Source organism: Fistularia commersonii, chromosome 8 (assembly GCF_037954325.1).
Source record: "Fistularia commersonii isolate RoL2024-O1a breed Wild chromosome 8, RoL_Fcom_v1.0, whole genome shotgun sequence".
Lineage (NCBI taxonomy): Eukaryota > Metazoa > Chordata > Actinopteri > Syngnathiformes > Fistulariidae > Fistularia > Fistularia commersonii.
Window position 1 is genome coordinate 11419204 of NC_141291.1, and position 20709 is coordinate 11439912.

At 38.5% G+C, this 20709-nt stretch overlaps 1 protein-coding gene across 4 annotated transcripts; it reads right to left on the reverse strand.

Annotated features, from left to right (window-relative positions):
- Positions 1-1429: 1429 nt before the first annotated feature.
- nktr (natural killer cell triggering receptor) lies at positions 1430-20689 on the reverse strand. Of its 4 annotated transcripts, XM_086151133.1 has the most exons (17): positions 20581-20689; positions 17697-17776; positions 17119-17193; positions 15919-16026; positions 12304-12348; positions 9968-10055; positions 9060-9089; positions 8758-8903; positions 7865-8087; positions 7617-7784; positions 7424-7511; positions 6618-6766; positions 3790-6537; positions 3580-3657; positions 3137-3196; positions 2386-2487; positions 1430-2150 (listed from the first exon to the last, which is right to left on the reverse strand). In XM_086151133.1, exons 2-17 carry the CDS (start codon positions 17752-17754, stop codon positions 2081-2083), a joined length of 4236 nt encoding a protein of 1411 aa, XP_086007259.1. In that variant the 5' UTR covers positions 17755-17776; positions 20581-20689; the 3' UTR covers positions 1430-2080. The 4 variants fall into 4 exon arrangements, with proteins under 4 accessions (XP_086007259.1, XP_086007260.1, XP_086007262.1 ...); XM_086151134.1 differs by lacking the exons at positions 17119-17193; positions 17697-17776; positions 20581-20689 and adding an exon at positions 11428-11451 and having other exon boundaries at positions 15919-15976; XM_086151136.1 differs by lacking the exons at positions 12304-12348; positions 15919-16026; positions 17119-17193; positions 17697-17776; positions 20581-20689 and adding an exon at positions 9642-9667 and having other exon boundaries at positions 9968-10387.
- Between the last annotated feature and the right edge of the window lie 20 nt (positions 20690-20709).

Sequence of the window (20709 nt, forward strand, 5' to 3'; positions counted from 1 at the left end):
CCCTACCCTGTTACGACTGGACCCAGCCGGCCGGTGTAACATTTGACCCAGCCTGAGATCCTGCCTTGACCCAGCCTGGGACACATCCTTGTGAGACCCAGTCCTTCCTGTCTCCAATCTGCCGTCATCCTGCCTGGGGCCCGTCCTGCCGTCACCCCGCCTGGAACCTGTCCTGGTGAGACCCAGCCCTGTGCAACTCTGTCTTGGGGCCAGGGGCTTACCAGCGACACCCTACCTGCCGTTCAATCCAAATAAAGTGCTTTCAATCCAGATTCCTGTTCTGAGGTGTGGTTCCCTGCCCGAGTCCGCCCCGCGCATCGTGACAGAGTGAACCCCACCACTTTCCAAATGACAGCTAGAATAGGTGTCAGCACTCACTGACCTGAATTACAGGATAAGTGGTATAGATGATGAATGAAGAAGTTAACAGTTACATCAGTATTTCAATCTCATGCAGATTACCTTTTCATGCAAATATATAACACATCCAATGAGAGCAAAACCCTTTAGATCCTAAAAAGGTGAGAGAAAGACACTTGTACTTCAGAATGTTGTGGCCCAGAGGGGAAGCTTTGAAAAACAAGTTTGAGTTGAATAAACCTTTGGTTGGACTAGATGGAGGCATAAGTAGAATGTCTCTGGATTACATGGGAATATACCTATAAAATACATGTAGGTGTGCATCCAGTTGTGACTACTTGAAATATGTACAAATGCATTATATGTTTTGATGAATGCTTGCCTTCCTTTTGGGTATTTGAGTGACCTTTGAAGACCTCATGAAGGTAATTGTCAAAAAAAAAAAAACAATTTTATATAAAAATGCTAACCACCCAACTATATTTTCAAATACTTACTTAAAATGATTGATGATATTGATGATAAAATGATTGATATCAGCCTCGTCTCAGGTTTCTCTCCGGTGAGACGTCTTTTAGTGTCAAGTGCATGAGTGCAGCCTGTACATCAACCTTACCTTGGATCCTTGGGCAGAATCTGCACCTGACGCAATTTTTAGTGTCTGGCTTCCCGCTGGAGCCTACGCCAGTGGAGCTGTAAAGTGTATGCAAATGTCTGTAAGGAAGGAAGCGTAATTTCAATTAGTCGAGAGTGATTAATATTTTATTGGAGCCATTTCAGTTTTCATTATTTGAATGAAGTGCACGTCTCCAGAAGGGGGATTTCAGTTGTTGTAATCTGAATCTTCTAACTGCAGGATATTGATGGGGGGGGGGGCAGTCTTTAGGAATCTCAAATTCCACAAGAGCAGCGTTTGTTTTTTTTTTAAGTATATCAAGAATGTACACCTGTCCACCAGGACAGATTATCTGGAATCCAAAGGCTGCAATTCTTGAGAGAAACACCGGTGGCACTATTACTCTGCTTCTGCTATTGCTACTCAACGAAAAACCGAACAGAAAAAAAGCAGCAGGGTAGAGCGGTATTTATTAAATGGAAACATTCATAACTGTTCCAATAAAATGTAACTCTGATATATGATGCTTTATGAATACAGTTTCAACAACCATGGTACATTTGGTAAACTAATAGTAAAAAGACAAGATTACAGTTTCGAACCCACAAAGGTACATGTTCATTCAACAAGATATGTTTTCCAGTGTTGCTTCCACTGGAGGTGAACCTAAACCTGTCCTAACTTTTTAGTCGTCCAACTGTCTCACATACTTAAAGTCTGATGTTTCAGTGTATAAAAACAGAAGTAAGAAGAAACCCCAGAGAAACAATATTATAAAACATATTTACAAAATGTGTATCTTATTACTTGAAAGAACAATATGATTCACGTAGAAAACCTCTGGCAAGACAGAGCCAATAGCTTTTGACTGAGACCCACCTTCGTCCAATCCAGAACACATACATATTTATTCACATTCTACATAAACAACATTCATTATCCCAGGTTGTCGCGAAGGACTACAGTACACGATTAGAACAGTATACAAGATGGAATATAGAGTATTCCCTCAGAGAGGTTAGTAACCGATCTGCATTAAAAGGCTAAAATTAATATGCCTTTTGGTAGACAGTGTCCAGACTTGGTGTTTTTGTTCCATGTGGCTCAACTATAGCGGCTGCTATGACTGCGACTTCTGTGCCTGGAAGAGCTGCGACTGGAGGAGCCATAGGACCTGTGGGAGATAAACAGTGGATCATAAAACAATGCAGGAGGGAAGAAGCTCATCATAAACTGTTTCTTTGAGCACCTGATTTTAGTCTTTAGGAAACATTAGACAAGAATATAATTATCTGTAATATTTGCAGATTGGTATTGTACTGCAAATGTGTCCGTTTCAGTAAGGCAAAGACGGATGTGCCGTGTCGTGAATGTCTTCTGAGCTTCACTGGGGAGCTGCAATATCTTACCGGGATCTGCGATCTGAGCTCCTGTAGCTGTCACTTCGCCGGCGCCCTCGGCTTCTGCTTGCACTTCGGCTCCGACTGGAGTAGCTGTCAGATGAGTCTGACCTGCACGCACACACAGCCAGATGACAACAGCCGCTATGTTTTGGGGGTTTCATTTGTGCGAATTTGCTAAAACAGGCACATGATATCACGAAAAATAATCAGACCTCATTGGGAGCTTCAACCAATGATTTGTTCACATGACCTTTTTCTGTGACAATTACCAAGTCATTTAATACCAAACAACCAATGAGTGGCTAATACAACATACGTGCAAGGGAAATCTTTTCAATCCCTTGAGCAAGAATGCACATATGATTATAAATATAATTCTTACTTGAATAAAATTAACTTGTTGCGTGGTGTTAACTTGGGATTTGCATGTCAAAATACGAGTGGGTCTTTGTCAAGAACGATGAAAGTTATTTGCCGAAACAAAATGTTCTTCTCCCATTATTTGGTGGCGGATGTCAAACAGCTGCTTGACGCATTATCATCTGCCACCTTCTGGCAGGCATAGAATATTAATACATGAGCTGGAAAAATGGGACAAGGCGACTGTAGCATGAAACCCATATTGTCACAATGTGACAACTTCTAAAAGTTGAAAAATTATGAACAAGCTCTGATATATTCAATTACTTGTCCAGCGACTTTTTATTTTAATTAATAATGTAGGTAAGGAATGAATGAAATAAGGATGCAGACAGACCTGGATCTCTTATGCCGATTATAAGAATGACTTCTGGAGTGACTTCGACTGTATGTCCAGCTGACGGAAGAGATACAAGAAAAACGACCTTGATACTTCAGAATACAGCTGTCTCACTTTCAATATGACCAGGACCTTCTGAAATGTTCTTCGTGTATGAAATATACTAATACCCTAGGCGCCATGGTGTGATGTATTAATTCCCTGATTCAATACATAAAACTGAATTTATGTTAGGGAGCTGGCAGAATTACTGTTTTCCAGTCTCCTTATTCGTACTATCCTTTTTTCAAATATTGCAACTCAACTTAATGGCCATATAATTTGAGATTTATAGTAATTGTGTGGGGAGTTTTATATGATTGACCTCGACTGAAGACATGCTCTCCCCAGGGTCCATTGAGAACTATAACAGATTACTAAGGAAGACTTTGGGGATGCACCTGTGACTTCTAGAACTGCGGTATGTGCTGCTGCGAGATCGTCCCCTCCGGTGTCTCCGTCGACTTCTGCTGCAACTCCTGAAAGATCAAGTTGTGCTGTAAATGAAAACTTTCCGAAAGTGAGGAAAAATGCTAATTAAATGGTTCTTGAAAAGATTTACTGGTGGCACCCTCGGTTCCCCTTTCCATCAAATCACTTAAGACACTAACCTGGACGAGTAGCTGGAGCTGGCAGATCGACTTCTGGACCTGCTGTAGGAGTGGGACCAGCCCCTGGTATGGGAACGGTGACTGGAAACAGACCGAGATTTCCTGGTCACAGACCTTGACTTCTTCGGGGAGCGTGCATGTGGATTCCCTCTGCTCTTTTCCAACGAGGGGGAACTTTCCTCACTGGAACTCTCCTGGTTTCTTGGTCGCTGGTTAAGTCGCACAGTCTTACGGACTTCGTCGAAGAGAGATCCCGGTCGGACGCGACTTTTACTTTTAATCTCCATTCTTACACCCTGAGTGTTGGAGGTCTGGTGCTGGGTAAGCTGGGTGTTGTTCTCAGTGACTGGAGGTACGTTTACATTCTGAGAAAAATACATTCCTTTCAAAGGCCTCCATTTAAAATTACTCACAGTGTCAGATGGTTTGTCAGTACCCACGTCATCTTTCGGTTCATCGGCTGTTGTGCTGTTGGTGGTAACAGTGGCATCTTCTGTACTATGAGGTAAATCCCTGTCTTTTCTTGCCAGATCTGACAGTTGTGCGTTAGTCTTTCGGGTTGATTCAGGGTTGTTATTAACAGAAATGCGTGTAACTGCTGATTCAACAACTGATTTGCTTTCATACTCTGGAGTACAAATGTCCATATCATCCAAAGTCTCCTCTTTGACACAGAGCATGTTGGTATTGGTGGCGCCTCTCCTATTGGACGACTGGGGGAGGATTTCAGGTTGTTTTAGGCTTTTATTGATGGTTTCTCTTGCCTTCTGTTGGCCTCTACTCTCTTCTCTATTTGGATTGTGGTTGATTGAGGTCACATTTTGGTCTTTTTCATACCTTGATTTTACATCAGGCTTTTCTTTAAAAGATTTACCAGGGCTGTGTTTGTCTCGTTTTGACTCATCGTCATCTTCATCCTCTCCAAACTCGATTGGCGGTTGCCAGTGAAAGGTTTCTTTCAGCTTCTGACGCTTCTTCTTCGTTCTCTTTGTCTTTTCCTTACTGCGATGAGTGCTAGTTTTTGTTTCCCCCCTACTCTTATGTTTGTGTTTACGTTTGGTCTTCTTCTTACTCTTGTGCTTCTCTGGCTCTGCAGCTTTTACAGGACTTTCCACTTGAAGACCAGAGGCTGAGGCAATTTTGTTCCCTTTTGCAATCGCGGCCTCTGACGGCTTTCTGGAGGGTTCGATATCTGATTCTGAACTGGCCTCACCTTCCTCTTTCTCAGATATGGCGAGTGTCCTGTTGGTTACATTTTCAGGATCACTCTCGGAATTCCATCCAGTTAAATCAGAAACTTTCTTGTCTACCAAATCCCCAGGTAATTGCTTCTGCTTTTTTGCCAGGGCGGCGCCAACATTTTGACTCCCTTTATCACTGTCACTGTCCCATTCGGACCTGCTATTAAAGCCCTCCATGGGTGCTGAGCTGTATTGTTTGATCTCCTGATCCAGAGAACTGCTTTTCTCTTTTAAACTTTCCAAAGACTTGCTTTTCTTGGAGGTGCTAAGATCAGGACTAGGTTCCCTGCACTCTCGGTTTCCTGACTTGGGCTGAGCATCTGGACAACTGGGATGCGAAATATTCTTTTCTAAATTTTTCAGCGGCCTCAGAGAACTGTAGTACTTGTTCCATTCCTTGTCTAATGATTTCTTTGAAATGCTACTCGTCTTCTGTGAGTTTTCAGTGTCTGATCTGCTGAATGAAGATGATCTGCTATTGTTGTCAAGAGGGGATCTGGACCTGGACTTACTGTAACTTCTACTCCTTGAGCGACTGTAAGAGCGGCTGTAGGATTTACTTCTGGAAGACCTGCTATGTGAGCGCCGTGCAGATATACGTGCTTTGTCACTCTCAGACTCACCAGGCTGAGACTTTTGCATTCCTGTGGCCTGAACTTTCTCTGGAACACTGGTAGTTGTCTGTCCAGTGGAGGAACTATTACTAGAAGATACTTTAGCTTTGATTTCCTGAATATGGATGTAGGAAGGTTTCCAGGGCTTTTGACCAGGCTTCCAGCGTGAAGGGGGGGGGCTATCACTGAGTGGGATCACAGGGACACTTTCAGGAGGTGGGACAATTGGAAGCCTGGAGACTGTTGCAACTTTACTGTCTGGAAGCTTATCGAGCATGCTGCTCACTGTGTGTTGTTTAGGCCTGCAGGATTTACGCTTTCTCGGAGATCTAGAATAACTCTTTTTCCTGGTTGACGATAAAGATCTGGATCTGTGCCTCGATCTCGATCTTGACCTGGATCGAGAATACGACCGAGATCTGGATCTAGAAAGGGACCGACTTCTTGACCTAGACAAACTCCTGGATCTTGAATAAGACCTTGACCTTGAATAAGACCTGGACCTCCCTTGGGATCTGGACCTACTGGATGTATAGGATCTGGAATATGATTTGGACCCTCTGAAAGACAAAGAAGACCGTCGTCTCTTCTGAGGAAACAAATGTCTCTGATTTGAAGAGGAACACGATGGAGAATGGGATACTCTTGACCTTCGCCCTGAAGATTGCGATCTTTCACCTTCTGATATAAAAGTCTCTTGAGGTTTGTTTTTGGAACTCTTTCTCTTGGCGCGTTTACGTTTTTTGGCCTTTTTCTTGTGCTTGGCCCTCTTCTTCTCTTTCCGCTTTTGCTGCCGCAAGCTGGATCTCTCAGAGCTACAGGAGTGTTCTGAGGACCTGGACCAAGCAGAGTCATTTCTGTCATCCCATCTGCTTGAGGAATGGTCATTTAATCTGTTGAGTCAAAAGATCCATGGAAATAAAACAGAAAACAAACCTGATATTCAATTTTGAAACACAATGAGCACTCATACTTGTCTCCTTTGCTCCATCTCTCGGTGCTTGGTGGCTGATAAGCTTTAGTTCTCTTCATCTCCTCTTTCCAGTGCGGGGGAGTTTCACTACTTCCACGTTCTTCCAAAGATGCAGAACGGGATTTTGATCTGGTGGGAGTGTGATACCTCTGTAGAAAAAAAAATCTGAATGAACAATCACACCTATCTAAATACAACCTGGCTCCACAGATTGTTTAGACTCTGTTTAAAATATCTAAATACACAACTTTACTCACCAGCTAGAACATGTTTCAACAACTTTTGCTCAGGAAGCGGCTATCTGATGTTACATTAACAGAGTGGCTAAAGGTTTATCGACCGGAGATGAGCAAAGACAGAATAGCTATGAAAATAATGAAAAAGATGTAGAGAATAATTCTTTGCAGCAGGGGTTCTGAATCTGTCTAGTGATCCCATAAAGAAAATATGACCCCTTGTCACAATTGTGTAAATCTACGGTTTGATTCTAGCATTTATTGGTTTCCTTTTCAGCATAAATCCTATCAGACTGGCAAGAAAGATAAACTAACATATTCCATAAGACAAACATCAGGAATTGTCGACGTGTTCTTGGATCATAACAACATAAATTATTCCTGACATCTAATCCTTTTAGTGTTCAGTGTCTGGTGTTGAGTGTTCAACTTCAATAGAGTTACAAGTCTGGGTGATAACATGGAAATGACTTACAGCATGAATAATGACAAATACTCTCCCTTTTGATGATGCAAAGTAGAAGCTATTTAAGAGGACTGCATTCAAATGGTGTGTCAAAATGAACATACCACTGTTCCTCTGCCTTTGATTTTTCGTCCAGACTTGGACACTGCTGGTTTCTGATCTGCTGGAATCACCAGTTCTTCTTTCTCAACTCTGAAAGTAAATCATCACATAACAAAGATTGATACAGCATGAAAATTACATGTATGTAAATACTAGAAAAATGCCAAAGACAGCTGATTCTGAATTCACACTGACATCTCAGTTTTATTTCCCTGAGAGGGCATGTCACGTCGCAGCAGGAAGCGGTTTTCTGGTACGGGTGGGATTTCTTCGGGTCGAACTACAGGCTTCTCTCTCTTTCCCCCCTGTTCCTTCTCTACTTCCCCTTCAGCCTCTTCCACCGCTTTCTCTTTCTTCACAGGGCTGGAATAGTGTAAAAATGGTGGCGATCATGGGAATTGTTCAGCCAGAAAGTAATTGACCATGGAGATGGGAAATGGTACCTTTGATGGGGAGAATGAATATCCACGTTCCTCGCCCTCTTTAATTCCCTCCTTTTCTTTTTTGAACGTTTGCTCTTTGCATGTTTCTTGTGCTTGTGATGCTTGGGTTTTTCATCAGTCTCACTTTCAAATTCGACAGATGAGGATGTGTGAGAAATTGAGTCATGAGAGTTGAGAGACAATTCAGCAGAAGAGTAGGTTCTTTTCCTCTTGCCTTCAAGAACTGAATTAGGGAAAAAAAACAAAGAAAGGTATTTTTCCATTAGAAACCAAGAAATATGAAAACAATATAAGTGTTAAGTCAAAGTAAAAGCTCTTATGATGACAAGCTTTCAGTATCATTACATGTTCCATAAACTGCAATACAAAAAAACTGCTTGATGTATGAAATATAATAAAGGACAACATTGACAGTGTTGAAATCAACTAAATGATCTTTTGGTGAAGTTATTTCTTCCTTCAACAGCCTCAGGTGGACCAATGTCTATGTAACTTCACAAGGAAACCAGGAAAAATGAAATAATTTGCATGGAATTCGTTTATCCATCAATTTCAAAAACCAAAATCCCTGTTTTTATATAATCATGATAAATAAAAATCATCTTGGAAAAAAAAAATCTTGCTGAGTAATTGTCAAAAATTATGCTTTAGGCTGGAAATTTTTGATTGAAAAACAGTGCCACGGTATTTGAAATAAATGGAAGTTTAACTGAGAGAATCAAATTTAAAATCAGGAGTCTCTTTAGGGCTCTCTGTTTCTCTTTGTAAATGAAAGTCCCTCAATAAAACTGAAAATAAATGCATAGATAATGGAAATGAACATCAAAATGACCAAGAAAGATTGTGCTAAAATTGTGTAAATGTTTTGGTAAAAAACAACAACATCAATTTACTATCATTGGCAGACTTGGTGATCAGCTGTCCACAGTCCACCACTCTCACATCAGCATAGGGTCTGCTCGCTGAATCAGTCTTCAGCCCCTCAATCTTCTTTATCACCTCAAAGCCGGAGATGACAAGACCAAAAACAACATGGACTCTGCAAAAATGAACCCCATCATTGACACATAATAAATGAGGACTTCTTAAACATATTATCAGGTGCCATTAAGGATTCATGTTGAAAGGGAAAGGAAAATGCTTGACAACCAAGTTGAAATTTGACTTTATATAAAAAAAAAATTGCTATTTTTACCCATCGAGATGAGGTGCCATTTTGGTTGTGCTGTTTGTGGGAAATCAAGCAATCAAGCCAGGAGTGTCAATCAATGGCAGACATTGTGGCCATGAAAAAAATAGAAAAAGGAGGACAAGAATGAGAAACAACAAGATGTTTAAACAACATGTGGCCCTACTATACCATGGGAGCTATGTTAAAAAAGGTACAGAATTAGTTCAAAGACCATTTGTTCATTTTTGTATTGTAATCCAATTCAAGTGACCTAAAATTTTTGACTGTTGAATTAAAACAGCCACAAATAGGAAATGAAAACACTCTACAATAGAGTGTCCCCAATTACATAATCATACATGGATTGTACAAAGACCACAGTGCATAAAGATTAAATTTTCTGTGCGTTAATCAGGGATGGCTTCTTATCTGGGGGTGATGGAAAAAAAAAGAAAGTCTACAATAGCCTGTCACCTCCAGCCACTTGTGAATACTACTTTAGCACATCCAAAATAAACACTTACTCTGCTGAATGCTTGTAAATACGCACTACTGAATGGATAAATATTCAGGAGAGAGAGAAACACAGCCTTGGAGACACATTACCTTGGAAGAGCAGGATGCTAGAGTTTCTGTAAATTTTACACAAAAACGGCAAGAGAAAAAATGTAACACATTTAAAGGTAAGAGAGATTGAATCCATGTTTCTCTGCACTTTGAATTTCTTACTTGCACACAGAGGGAGGTTGTTGACAGTCACAATCACAAAATTCTACATCAAAATAGATAAGGGGCTTGACAACAAAAACTAAATCAAAACAAATGGCAATTATCAAAAGGGAAATAAATAATGCAAGTGACCAGTCAATTTTTCTTTATTATTAAAATGGTGCAGAGTTATTTTGGTTAATGAAAAATTCAATAGAACTCACATGAAAAATTGTGAACCATTGGTGTCTTTCCCACGATTGGCCATTGACAACAGGAAGGCTCTGTCATGTTTGAGAGTGAAGTTCTCATCTGTCAGAAACAGATAAACAGGAAACCAAGTCTCACAGTGTTTCCTGTGATCAGAAATTGTTAAAAAACCTGGTGGACTACAGGAAAAAAGAAAGACTGACATGGCAACCATTGAACCACGTCACTGCCTGAACAGGCCGCCCTCGCAAGCTGATTTGTAAAGCATCACATTTTATTGGGCCAAGAGTACGTCGCCATACAGGTTCTAGTATCTTTTTAATCGCACTGTGGGAATCAGGTAGCTTAAACTTGAAACATCATTAAAGTTAACATTTATATTTAGGGTACATAGTTAATTTAATGATCATCAAGGCATCATATGAAATTCTAACAAGTTTTAAAAAAAATGGTTGAAAATGATCAAAATTATGTCATGATGTACAAGATCATCGAACTATGTTAAAGCTAACCAAAATCAATGAGCGATGATGCTAAATTAAGAAAAAATGACAGTAACTCTAATGGGGTAACTGTATGGGATTACAAAAGAGGTTTTGCATGGTGCAATTTTTATTCAAATACAAAATCTTTTGATGACGTTATGATGGGAGTAATGTGATGCATTACCTATTTAACACAACCTTCAAGGGAATGATTTTCAGCCCTTAATGCAAATAATGTGCAGAGCAAAACAATGGATCAGCATAAGAAACGACATAAGCATGTCTTAAATCTCAATGAGGCTGAAAACCTGGCTTAGTGATTGTAAACTGAATACAAAAAGCAAAAAAAGTATTACTGAAAATGTTCATCATTCACGACAATTTTTCCCAATTAACCAGCACGCAGACACGGGGAGAACATGCAAACTCCACACGGATGGGTCCCCTTGTTGGACTTGAACCAGGGTGTGAGGCTGAAGCGCTAACCACTGCGCCACAGTGCTGCCCATGCTAAAAATATGTTTAAGTTTAAGTTACAACACATTATTGAACCGTTCATGTTTTTAATAACTACTGAATTAATAATAGCCTTACTTATCTCCAAGATTTCATATGGTGAACCTTCATAATATTGTATTACTGTTTTGTTATTGCAAAACCTCACTTGCATTCCAATGTGGTATTCAGTGGGATTTTCCAACTTGGCAAAAAGAAAAGAGAAAAAGAAAAATCCGGTATCTGTATGTGGCATGTCATGAGGGCTTAGTTAAGGATACATGGGCTTCAAATATGACGTGTGATTTTAGAAATTATTTGATTACCCTGGGGCACTGGAGATCTGAAAGAGTAGCAGTATGAGTGGAAAATGCTCAGATCCATTCAGTATTTTGCATTTGCACCATTGCAAATATTTGCACTGTTTTCACTGGCTAAGCACGGTGGTGAGGACAATGTTGACATGGTGTTACTGAGCTGTGTACATGTCTTACCTTCTCATTTTGCAAAAGACCACTCTATAAATACAAGAATATGTTGAAAATTTAGGCAAGAAGACTTTAGTTTTCAATAAAGAGAATGCCTTCTCTCCATGCTGATTAGATAAAGCCGACAATTTTTACTAAACAGAGGACAGTACAGTACATAGGAGAAGCAAAGGTAAACAGTCAAAGTACACAACTGGTCAAACATTATAAAACACCACAATTTCTCTAGATTTTATTGAAATGTGGATCTCAAAGCAAATCTTTGTCCTCATGACAAAAAAGTAATCAATAAGGGTTAGATGACATTTCTTTTGTCCTGTGCCTCATCAAATTTGTTCTCTTCACATTTGAATCTTGAGCATCATATTATCGTTAAAGGGATATCCACAATGGATGTGATCATAACTTAAATCACAATTATTAGATCACGTGCAGAGTACTTTTACTGCACTGTCCAATGTAATATCACATTTGTCTTCTGGATGCTGAAGACTTTTTTTTCATCTACAGGTGGGATGTCTGCAGGAATTGTTTGAATCCCTGTTAAGGAAAGAGGGGTGCTTTTATTCCCAGAATTCTTATTATCAATTCGTTGTGTTTACTTTTCGTCAAACAAAATAACACTCAATGAAAGCTAGAGTAATTAGCATGCTTCAAAACTTTTGATTGGTTGTGTACAAAAGAAAATTGACATAGTCCATGATTAGGACAAGAGGCAATGTGCAATGAATTTCTGAAAGGACATTCAACAGAACTACCTGACAGTTGCATGCAACATTATGCTCATGCAAAAGTTGATAAATAGGAGACTCAATTGTATTTGATTAGGATTTATGAAAAAAAAATATATATATGTTTTTTTAAATCAAAGATCAGATTTACCTTCAAAGTAGCCACCATAAATGGATTCTCCTCCTCTTCCATTTCCTGTGAAGATTATAACAGGAGATGATATAAACTAAAACGTTTGGAATTTTTCAATTTGTAACAAAACTTAGTATCGACTAAAGAATGGCAACCTCAGAAATCTAGAATACTAAGTCAGTAATGAACATATTTCGGTGACTCATGTCATGAGATTTCACATACAGGTCAGGCTTCAAAACAACATCCTCTTGCTTTCAATTGACAAAGGTAAAGCAGAACAGACTAATGCATTGGTAGTCAATATAGTGCCTGTGGCCACCTGGTTGCCTGCAGGCATCTAGTAAGTCGCCCACAGAGCAGTTCTAAAAATAGCATCTGTATGTGCTGCCAGAGCTGACTGCAGCCTTTCTCGCTGATGCTCAAGGAAACACTGGGGCGTTTCTGCAACATCCCAAAAGTCTGTCACCTTTCAGCCTTGAAACACTCTTTTTACTGAAGGCAAAGTCAAGTCAAGGGCATAAAGTGGGGGAGGTGGTCAGTCTTTAAAACAAAGTAGTATATGGTCAGTTTAGAAAAAAAACAGCAGCATACACGCAGAACAAACAAACCAAAAATGACAGATGCTTGTAATGTCATATTGTTTCATCAATGTTATAACTTTGGCATCTGGTCAAAAATCCCCCAGTCAGAGGAATTTCACCACAGATGAGAATAAACACAAACCATATGTGGACTGAACAGTGTAAACTTTACTTCAGCAAATACACTGGAAAAATAAAAAAATCACAAAGATGACTATTTTGCAACACAAACTTTCAAAACACACATACATATAAGGGGGAAATTATTGAAGTCTCGGGAGGCAAATAGTTCCATCTCAGATTTAGTGTGATCTAAGTGTTAAAAAAATAGAATGTGGTCAGTTATCAGCAAACACAGAAAGACAGTCAGGGAATTTCTTTGTAACTAAAATTATAAACACAGGTAAATACAAATTGTTAGGCCACCACAGCAGCCACTACACTTCAGCTGGGTCTAAGAAAGTATTGGTAAGCCTACGACTAAAACATGACATATTCTCCTGTACTGAATAAAGACTGTATGTGTGTGTGTATGTGTGTGTGTGTGTGTGTGTGTGTTTATTTATATATCTGTAAATCTTTTACTTTGGCATGCATTTCCCTCGAAATGTTACTAAACTCTTCAAAAAATAATTCAATTTTCTCTCACTGCGAGAGCTACGTCTGGTGTGCTTTGCAATATCATGGTTCCTCTGGATGCATTTCCTCACTAAAAATCTCCATGATGTCCTCTGAGCTGTTTCCAGCCTTTTACTTATTTAGGTAAAAGCAACTTCAAAAAGTATTCACCCTGACAGAATCCACTCTGTTCTCTCTACTATAATTGGTGGGAGTGAAAGAGACAGATACAGAAAGATATAATTTGTGACATCCATTCATATTTATGCGGCTGCAATTAAATCATATGTTGGTGCCGATACAAACATAGGTATAGCATTCTGGTAATTTAGCTCCATAAATTCAAATCAATTCAAATGGCCTGAAGAAAAGAAAAATACATGCATTTATCAAAGAATTCAAATTGATTATTGGGAGAACAGATGAGAAAGAGCATTTAAAACTGGGGGTTAAGAATACATTCAGATCCATTTTCCATCTTTGTTGCTTTGCTGATATGATTCTTGTGCATGTATATTAGATCAGTGTTTATTTTTGCAGAAAAAGACAGATTTTAAATTATTATTTATTTAAATATTATCCTATAATTCCAGAAGGGATTGTTTGTTTGGTTTAAAATCTGTCTTCAGGTGGCAATTCAACATGAAGGACACACAGAAGAAACATGTATGGCTTCTGATTAGAGAGGCGCTGACTTTTTATTCTAGTCAGTTACTAACAACTTAATATGATGTACAAATGAACCCCATCTTTTCTCCTCTTGATAGGAAGCTTATAGGATGTTCCCCCCGTCCCTGACAATAAGTCAGCTGAGACAGTGATCAATGTTACTGTAGAGAGTATAAGTACATATTTGTGCAGCTCATGGTTTAAGCGCTTTAGGATCTAAATTCAATATCAGTCTGAGAAAGAAACAAAAGCCAAATACAGGAGTTTATGTAACTGGGGAGGGATAAAAATTGTAAAAGGTGCTAAAAGGTTCTTTTTACCCCTGTAGGTCTATGTGTAACTATTTTGTACATATTGTGTATTACAGATTATAGCAGTAGCCATCACTGACATTCCAAATATTAATATTAAACTCAACTCAAACATTCTCTTATGTAGCAAAATGACTGAGTCAGTAACTTTAATGTTTCTGAACATAGCATAATGATAAGCGTGATTTGGAACTTTGGTATGTAATGCTATGTAAGTCTCTAAGTAAGTCTCTGACACTTCCCAGCACAATCTGCAAGACCAAATAAAACACCAACCATCAGATTTGTCAAGTACCATTAAAATAGCTTATATCAAAAATCAATTGAGGCTTGTATCTTTCATATGTATTTTATTGAAGCCAAAATGTCTATTTAGTGATTACACACAGACATATGGGAAGGCCAGAATTGAGACACTGGACTATTGACGTAAAAAGAAGTCTGAAGTTAGTTTGTTTGTCGCTGGTCATTTAAAGATGAAATCTTTAGAAAAGTGATGTTTCTTTTTGGAACTATCAGTAGCTACTATCAGTAGACAGTGATGTGAAAATTGGTGGATCATGCAAAAAATGTACATTTGTCGGGTATTTACACATACATATGGAGCTCTGGTGTGGCTTTTAACACGGAAAGAGTGACACAACTCAGTCACTTCTTTTTGTAAGGAAGGCTTGGATGTACAGTCCATTAGGATTCTGCTTCTATCACTTGCAACCTAAACCCACCATATCCGTATCTCGATCCAAAAGATACTGCCTTGGGGTTCACCACCTTGGCTCAATAGCACCAAGGCAGCTAGCATGTCGAAATTATATGTTTGGAGTAGCTCAATATACCCGTCACTTCACCCTAAGCCTGTACTGTAAACAGTACTTTAATCACATGAATCTTGGTTGTAGCACTGAAATCCCTTAAGTACACAAAGTGAAGTACATGAACTGAAAGAACTACAAAAAGGTGGGGCTTAAAGGTGGTCACACTTCTTGAACAGGCATGCAGAGCAGCAGCTATTTGGATTTAAAGCAACAGACAGAAATTGCTTGTTCTAGGAAGCACTCAGACTTGGGACAAGAGACAATATAGTGTAGATGTAGATGTAGTTGCAGTTCAGGCAAAACTTTATAAATAAAACAAGCTATGAGAATGACAGAAAAAAGAAAAAAGTGCTGAAAGGGATCATGATATTGAATCTCAACTACAATACCAAATAATACAAAAACAGCTATTTCTTGTTTTCTTTTTCTCCAAATGATGAAAAATGATGAATAAAAAATAATAATAATAATAAAATAGAAGACCTTCAGTATAATATCTCAATGTCTTTGATACAGTATTCTTGTGAGTAGGAATGGCTAATGGTGCAATGTAAGAATCAGCCCTTTACCAAAAATGTGATGTAAGGGAATATGAAGGGATGAATTTAGGCTGCACTGGGTTTACATAGGACATACCTTCAGTGAAGTCCCCTCCCTGGACCATAAAGTTCTTTACAACTCTATGAAATGTGGAGCCTTTGTAGCACAACTTTTTTCCTGTAATTTTGCCAGTTCCTTTTTCACCTGCAGAGATAAATATGTTAAGAGGGCTATTAATGAAAATAATACTGTACTGCATGAAGGTCTTTTGTGTGCACTAGACGCTTTGAAGTGTTGGGTAATGTTGGTTATGATTCCTGCTGTTCAGGGTTTGGTATAAACAAGGTAATTAAACCTGCTTGATTCCAAAGAAGCAAGCACTTGTTATTCAGGCTTCTATTTGATACCGTCTCAAATTAAAACTGCAATATTTTAGACGATTTTTGTTCAAGAGTAAAAATGGATGGTGATGGACTACAGTGGGAAAACCTCACTCTCAGGAACATACCTTCATGAAGTGTGTTGTCATGCTTTCTGAGGACAAGGGGCTGTTGCATTTTTTTAATTAGCATTTCAACTCATTACCTGAAATCCTTCACGACATTATGATTACGATACTTTGGTTTGTGAAAATGCTGTTACACTATATGCGTGTGTGTATGGATGCTCAGCAGCCATCTCCCAAGTCTGCCCTTGCCAGTATCACATTCCCATCAGTCCCGTGATGTGAGAAATGAGTAGGAGCATCGATCTGCAGTCAAGCTACAGATTAATGGCTATCTCCAGGCAGACAGCTACTACAGAACACTCTGTCTTGCTCATTGGAATGAAATATCGAGGGAGGCAAATCAAGACCCTTGATCCACCTCATGACTCCATCTGCCACCAGACAATTTACAAAGTGCCCATACCTCATTTCCTCATATTCCCTGGTCAACAGAGGGGAGCGCAACAGCTTTGCGGCTCATTATTTTATTTCAGTAATATATATTCTTCTATATAATTATTTTATGGAAAAATTGTATTAATCTTGTTCACTCAAACCAAAAGTAAGGTTTTTGTCTCTTTGACACGAATCAAAATAACAGAAGACAACTGTTTTGGAGATTAAACACTGAACAGAGCTACTTCTCTAGTGTGCTTTCATAACTGTCAATTGACCTATCAGCAAATAGTGCTATCTCATGTTTCTCTTGAGTAAAAGGTTAGAGCTACTAATTTTTTTTTTTTTTTTTTAGTTTTTGTTTTGAGTAATTGCACTGGAATTACATAGGGTGTTGCTTAGAAAATACTCACCAGTGCACAAACAAAGAAAGTTTTTGCTAGTCTTGGGACAAATATCTGAAAAAAGTTGAAAGACAATTCGTCCAACTGCAGAACACAAAGAAAAGAAATCATTACTGAATGATTACAATCATTACAATAGCTACTACTTTGAATTTGAATTGTAATAGTCAAAGGTAGCTTCAGTGTAATACAAACAAACTGACAATAAGGGAGTGTTGATATGTCGCTCAATACTTTTCTATGGCTACTTATGTCAATATAAAAATGGAAATGTGTGTTACATATCTTACAATGCCTCAGATCCTTACATTCATTTGTGCTCCACAAAAATATAAGGCCAATGATTTTTCAGGATTAATGAAGGTTTAATACCTTGTAAGCCTTGTTAACTATAACCTAACCAAAACATTAAGTCTGTGCAGAAATAAATCTTCTTTTAAACAAGCGAGTTAAAATCAAAAATATACCGCTTGAGAGGCAAACGGTTTTGAACCACAGAAAATGCCAGTTCAAAGTAACCATTAAAGAGTGTCGATTTACATTAGTAGGGATTCCTTGCATCTCTGAATACTTTAGAATCATCTTACCTGGCTCCCGGTTGAGCTCCACATCAAAGTAGCACTGAGGACGGTCTCTCACCCCCATTGTGATCAAAGTCCTAGGTGACCTTAAGTGACGATAGAGTATAAAAATTTTCAGAAGAAAACTTGTATGTTGATAGTCAAAGCAGCTCTACATACATCGTTGTTAATCCCTTGAATTTGTCTGTGTAAACCTAGAAAGCAAGGATAGGATAATGATAAGCGTGATTTGGAAAACAATGTGAAGGGTCTGAGACTTTAAGGGAGGAGGGAACTAGAGAGAGCTGGCAGTCGAAAGAGAAGTCCTATGGGAATAGTACCGGCCAATACAAATGATAGTGAAGTAAAGCATATAAAGCCTCTTTGCTACACAGATTAAATTCTCTTTAGAGACTCTTAAGAGATTGAATGATCACTAACTGTCTTCAACTGATTATATCCAATGACATGGACAGAAATTGCATATTCAATGCAGAGCAGCTAAACCCCCAGCACAGCACCATTCCCCATGCTTTTAATAGGTGGAGTGCAGGATCTATTTCCGTGTATATTCATTCATTTAAGTATTTACACAACATTTTGGTTTAAATCATATGTTAGTCTTGAGCAGCTCAGGGGTATATTTGTATGAAGATATTGGATGAGGCAGAGCATCCATTAGTGATGATACTGCTCTACTTGATCGGACAACAATGTATTTAAAATTAAATGTTCTGTATGGACAACAAAAGGGGTGTAATTAAGCATCATGACTTTATAGTATCCAAGTTATATCCATTTTTAATTGAAAATACACATGAAACAGAAACATGTATTGCAACATCAGTCAGCAGGATGGTGCAGGATGTTTTTTAGATCTGCTTGACTGACCGATTGACAAACCCTTGTATTTAGAAAAGACTACCGGAGAAGAAACTGTGAGAGACATAGAGGTTTCCAAATTGTTACATATATGACAACCTTTCATTTTTTCTTCCATAAATATTTGAGTGTGTTGAACTTCAAAATTCCTATTTTCTGTAACACCAAAAAGGGTTGACAACAATTTTATATCCTTCAGGCTGCTCAAATGTCTTATCAAATTTGTTTGTGATAAATGGTGGGATGACTGACATTCAAAGCTGATAAGTGGCCAAAACATACAAAAACAGTTGCAAATTGCCAGTCGGAGATAATCATGAAGCTCAAATATAGTTTCCAGACTGCCTCTTAACTTGGCCAACCAGTCATCAGCAAACATTTCAAGACAGGTGCACAAAATATAGAAGTCACAAGTTAAACTATACAGCAACTCAGTCTGTGTACACTCTTGAAGAGCGTTTGTCACATACTTGACTAAATGTAGATCTAATACATACCAAAACAGCAATAGTAGTAAGATACATGCAAGGTTAGTAGATTCTAAAAGTTAAGTCATTTTACATTTTACACATACTGGTATGTCAAAGCACCTTGAACTTTTGTGCCATTGGCCCAATAACCTTAGATAGAATTTTAAGTAATACAAATATCATTGTTAAAATGATATTCAAATATCAAAATATGGGTGTTTAAACATTACATGTTCTCACAGGTCTTATGTGTCGAGAGAGGGAAGTTTCAATGTGAATAAGAGTGGAGAGATAAAGAACATAGAACATGCAAACCTGAATAAAATAGAAATTGTGGTCAGGAGGGTACATATCTGCCACTTTTCCAGTAAAGGCAACACCTGACCGTAAATAACTACTGTAGAGCAGCCTCTCCTTGTAGACCAAATAAGATCAGCTTTCCTGATTTTTTTTTTTTTAGCATAAGGGAACCAATGCAATGAGATGGATAACGCTAAAGATTGGAGTGACTTGGAGTGAGAACTAAATGTATCATAAGTCATAGACTTGTTTTTGGAATCCAGATCAGAATATGACATGCATTTTTTCACAAATATCTAACAATTCTGGAGGGCATGAATGCCACAGAGAGCAGCTCTGCTGTACTTCAAGCAAAATAAGACAAATCAAGACTTAACCTGGTAAATTAGCACAAATCTGTCTCAGATATCTAAGTATGACACATAACAGAAAAGCTTGATATAAATAGCTGGGCTATCATGTTACTAGCCTTGGAGGGGTTGATTTTCTCAAAATGGCATTGTCAAACTAAATCCTCCCCTGTAATTACGGCAACAATAAATGTCCACACCTTCGGAACAACCCAATGTTCTAAAGCATTTAATTCCATAATTATTACTATTATAATCACTGGATTTGCTTTTCCTGACAAAACAAAAAAACAACTAATGTGTGGCAGTGTCTTATAAGCAACGATATGTAATAGCAACTTTTTCGTGGATATCTTGCTATCTTTTGTCTCTATTTATATTTATATTCATATTCATTTTACTTTTTTATTTTTTGATATTATAACTGTTACTCTGCTGTTACAAGAGAATTTCCCCAGTAGGGATCAATAAAGTTTATCATATCTTATTTTATCTTATCTTAGCTTACGCGGTTGCTATGACAATCAGTTGACACGCGTATTCATTTTTAAAGACCGGATTTACTCACGTAAATGTGACTATGAATATGGACAGGGACATGCAGTTAAATATTCAGAATAAAAGGATCATGTCTCAATTCACAACAAATGTTATTTGCACCAAAATCTTTGTCGCACTTAGAGATAAGCGAAAGCGTGAAAGTGGCCTTGCGCCAGGTTAGGCAGTTAACCAACACCTCACACTATTCACCTGAGAACGTTTAAGCTAACAACAGGAAGGCTAGCATAACTTAGCTAATTTGCTTGCATTCACCTTGCTCTCTTGCTCGATGATAATTTTAGATTTTTGGAAGCGACAACACAGAATTGACGGACTATGTCAAATGCAGTGTGTGACAGTAAAACCAACCTCAGTACAGCAGCAAGCCGGAATAATAAACTAGTCACCGAGGGCCTCCGACATAATGTACTTGTTATGCAGCGAGTAATCCGGGCAGACGCCGAGGCGCTCTAGGAATTTTGTCCCTGCTGGTTTTCC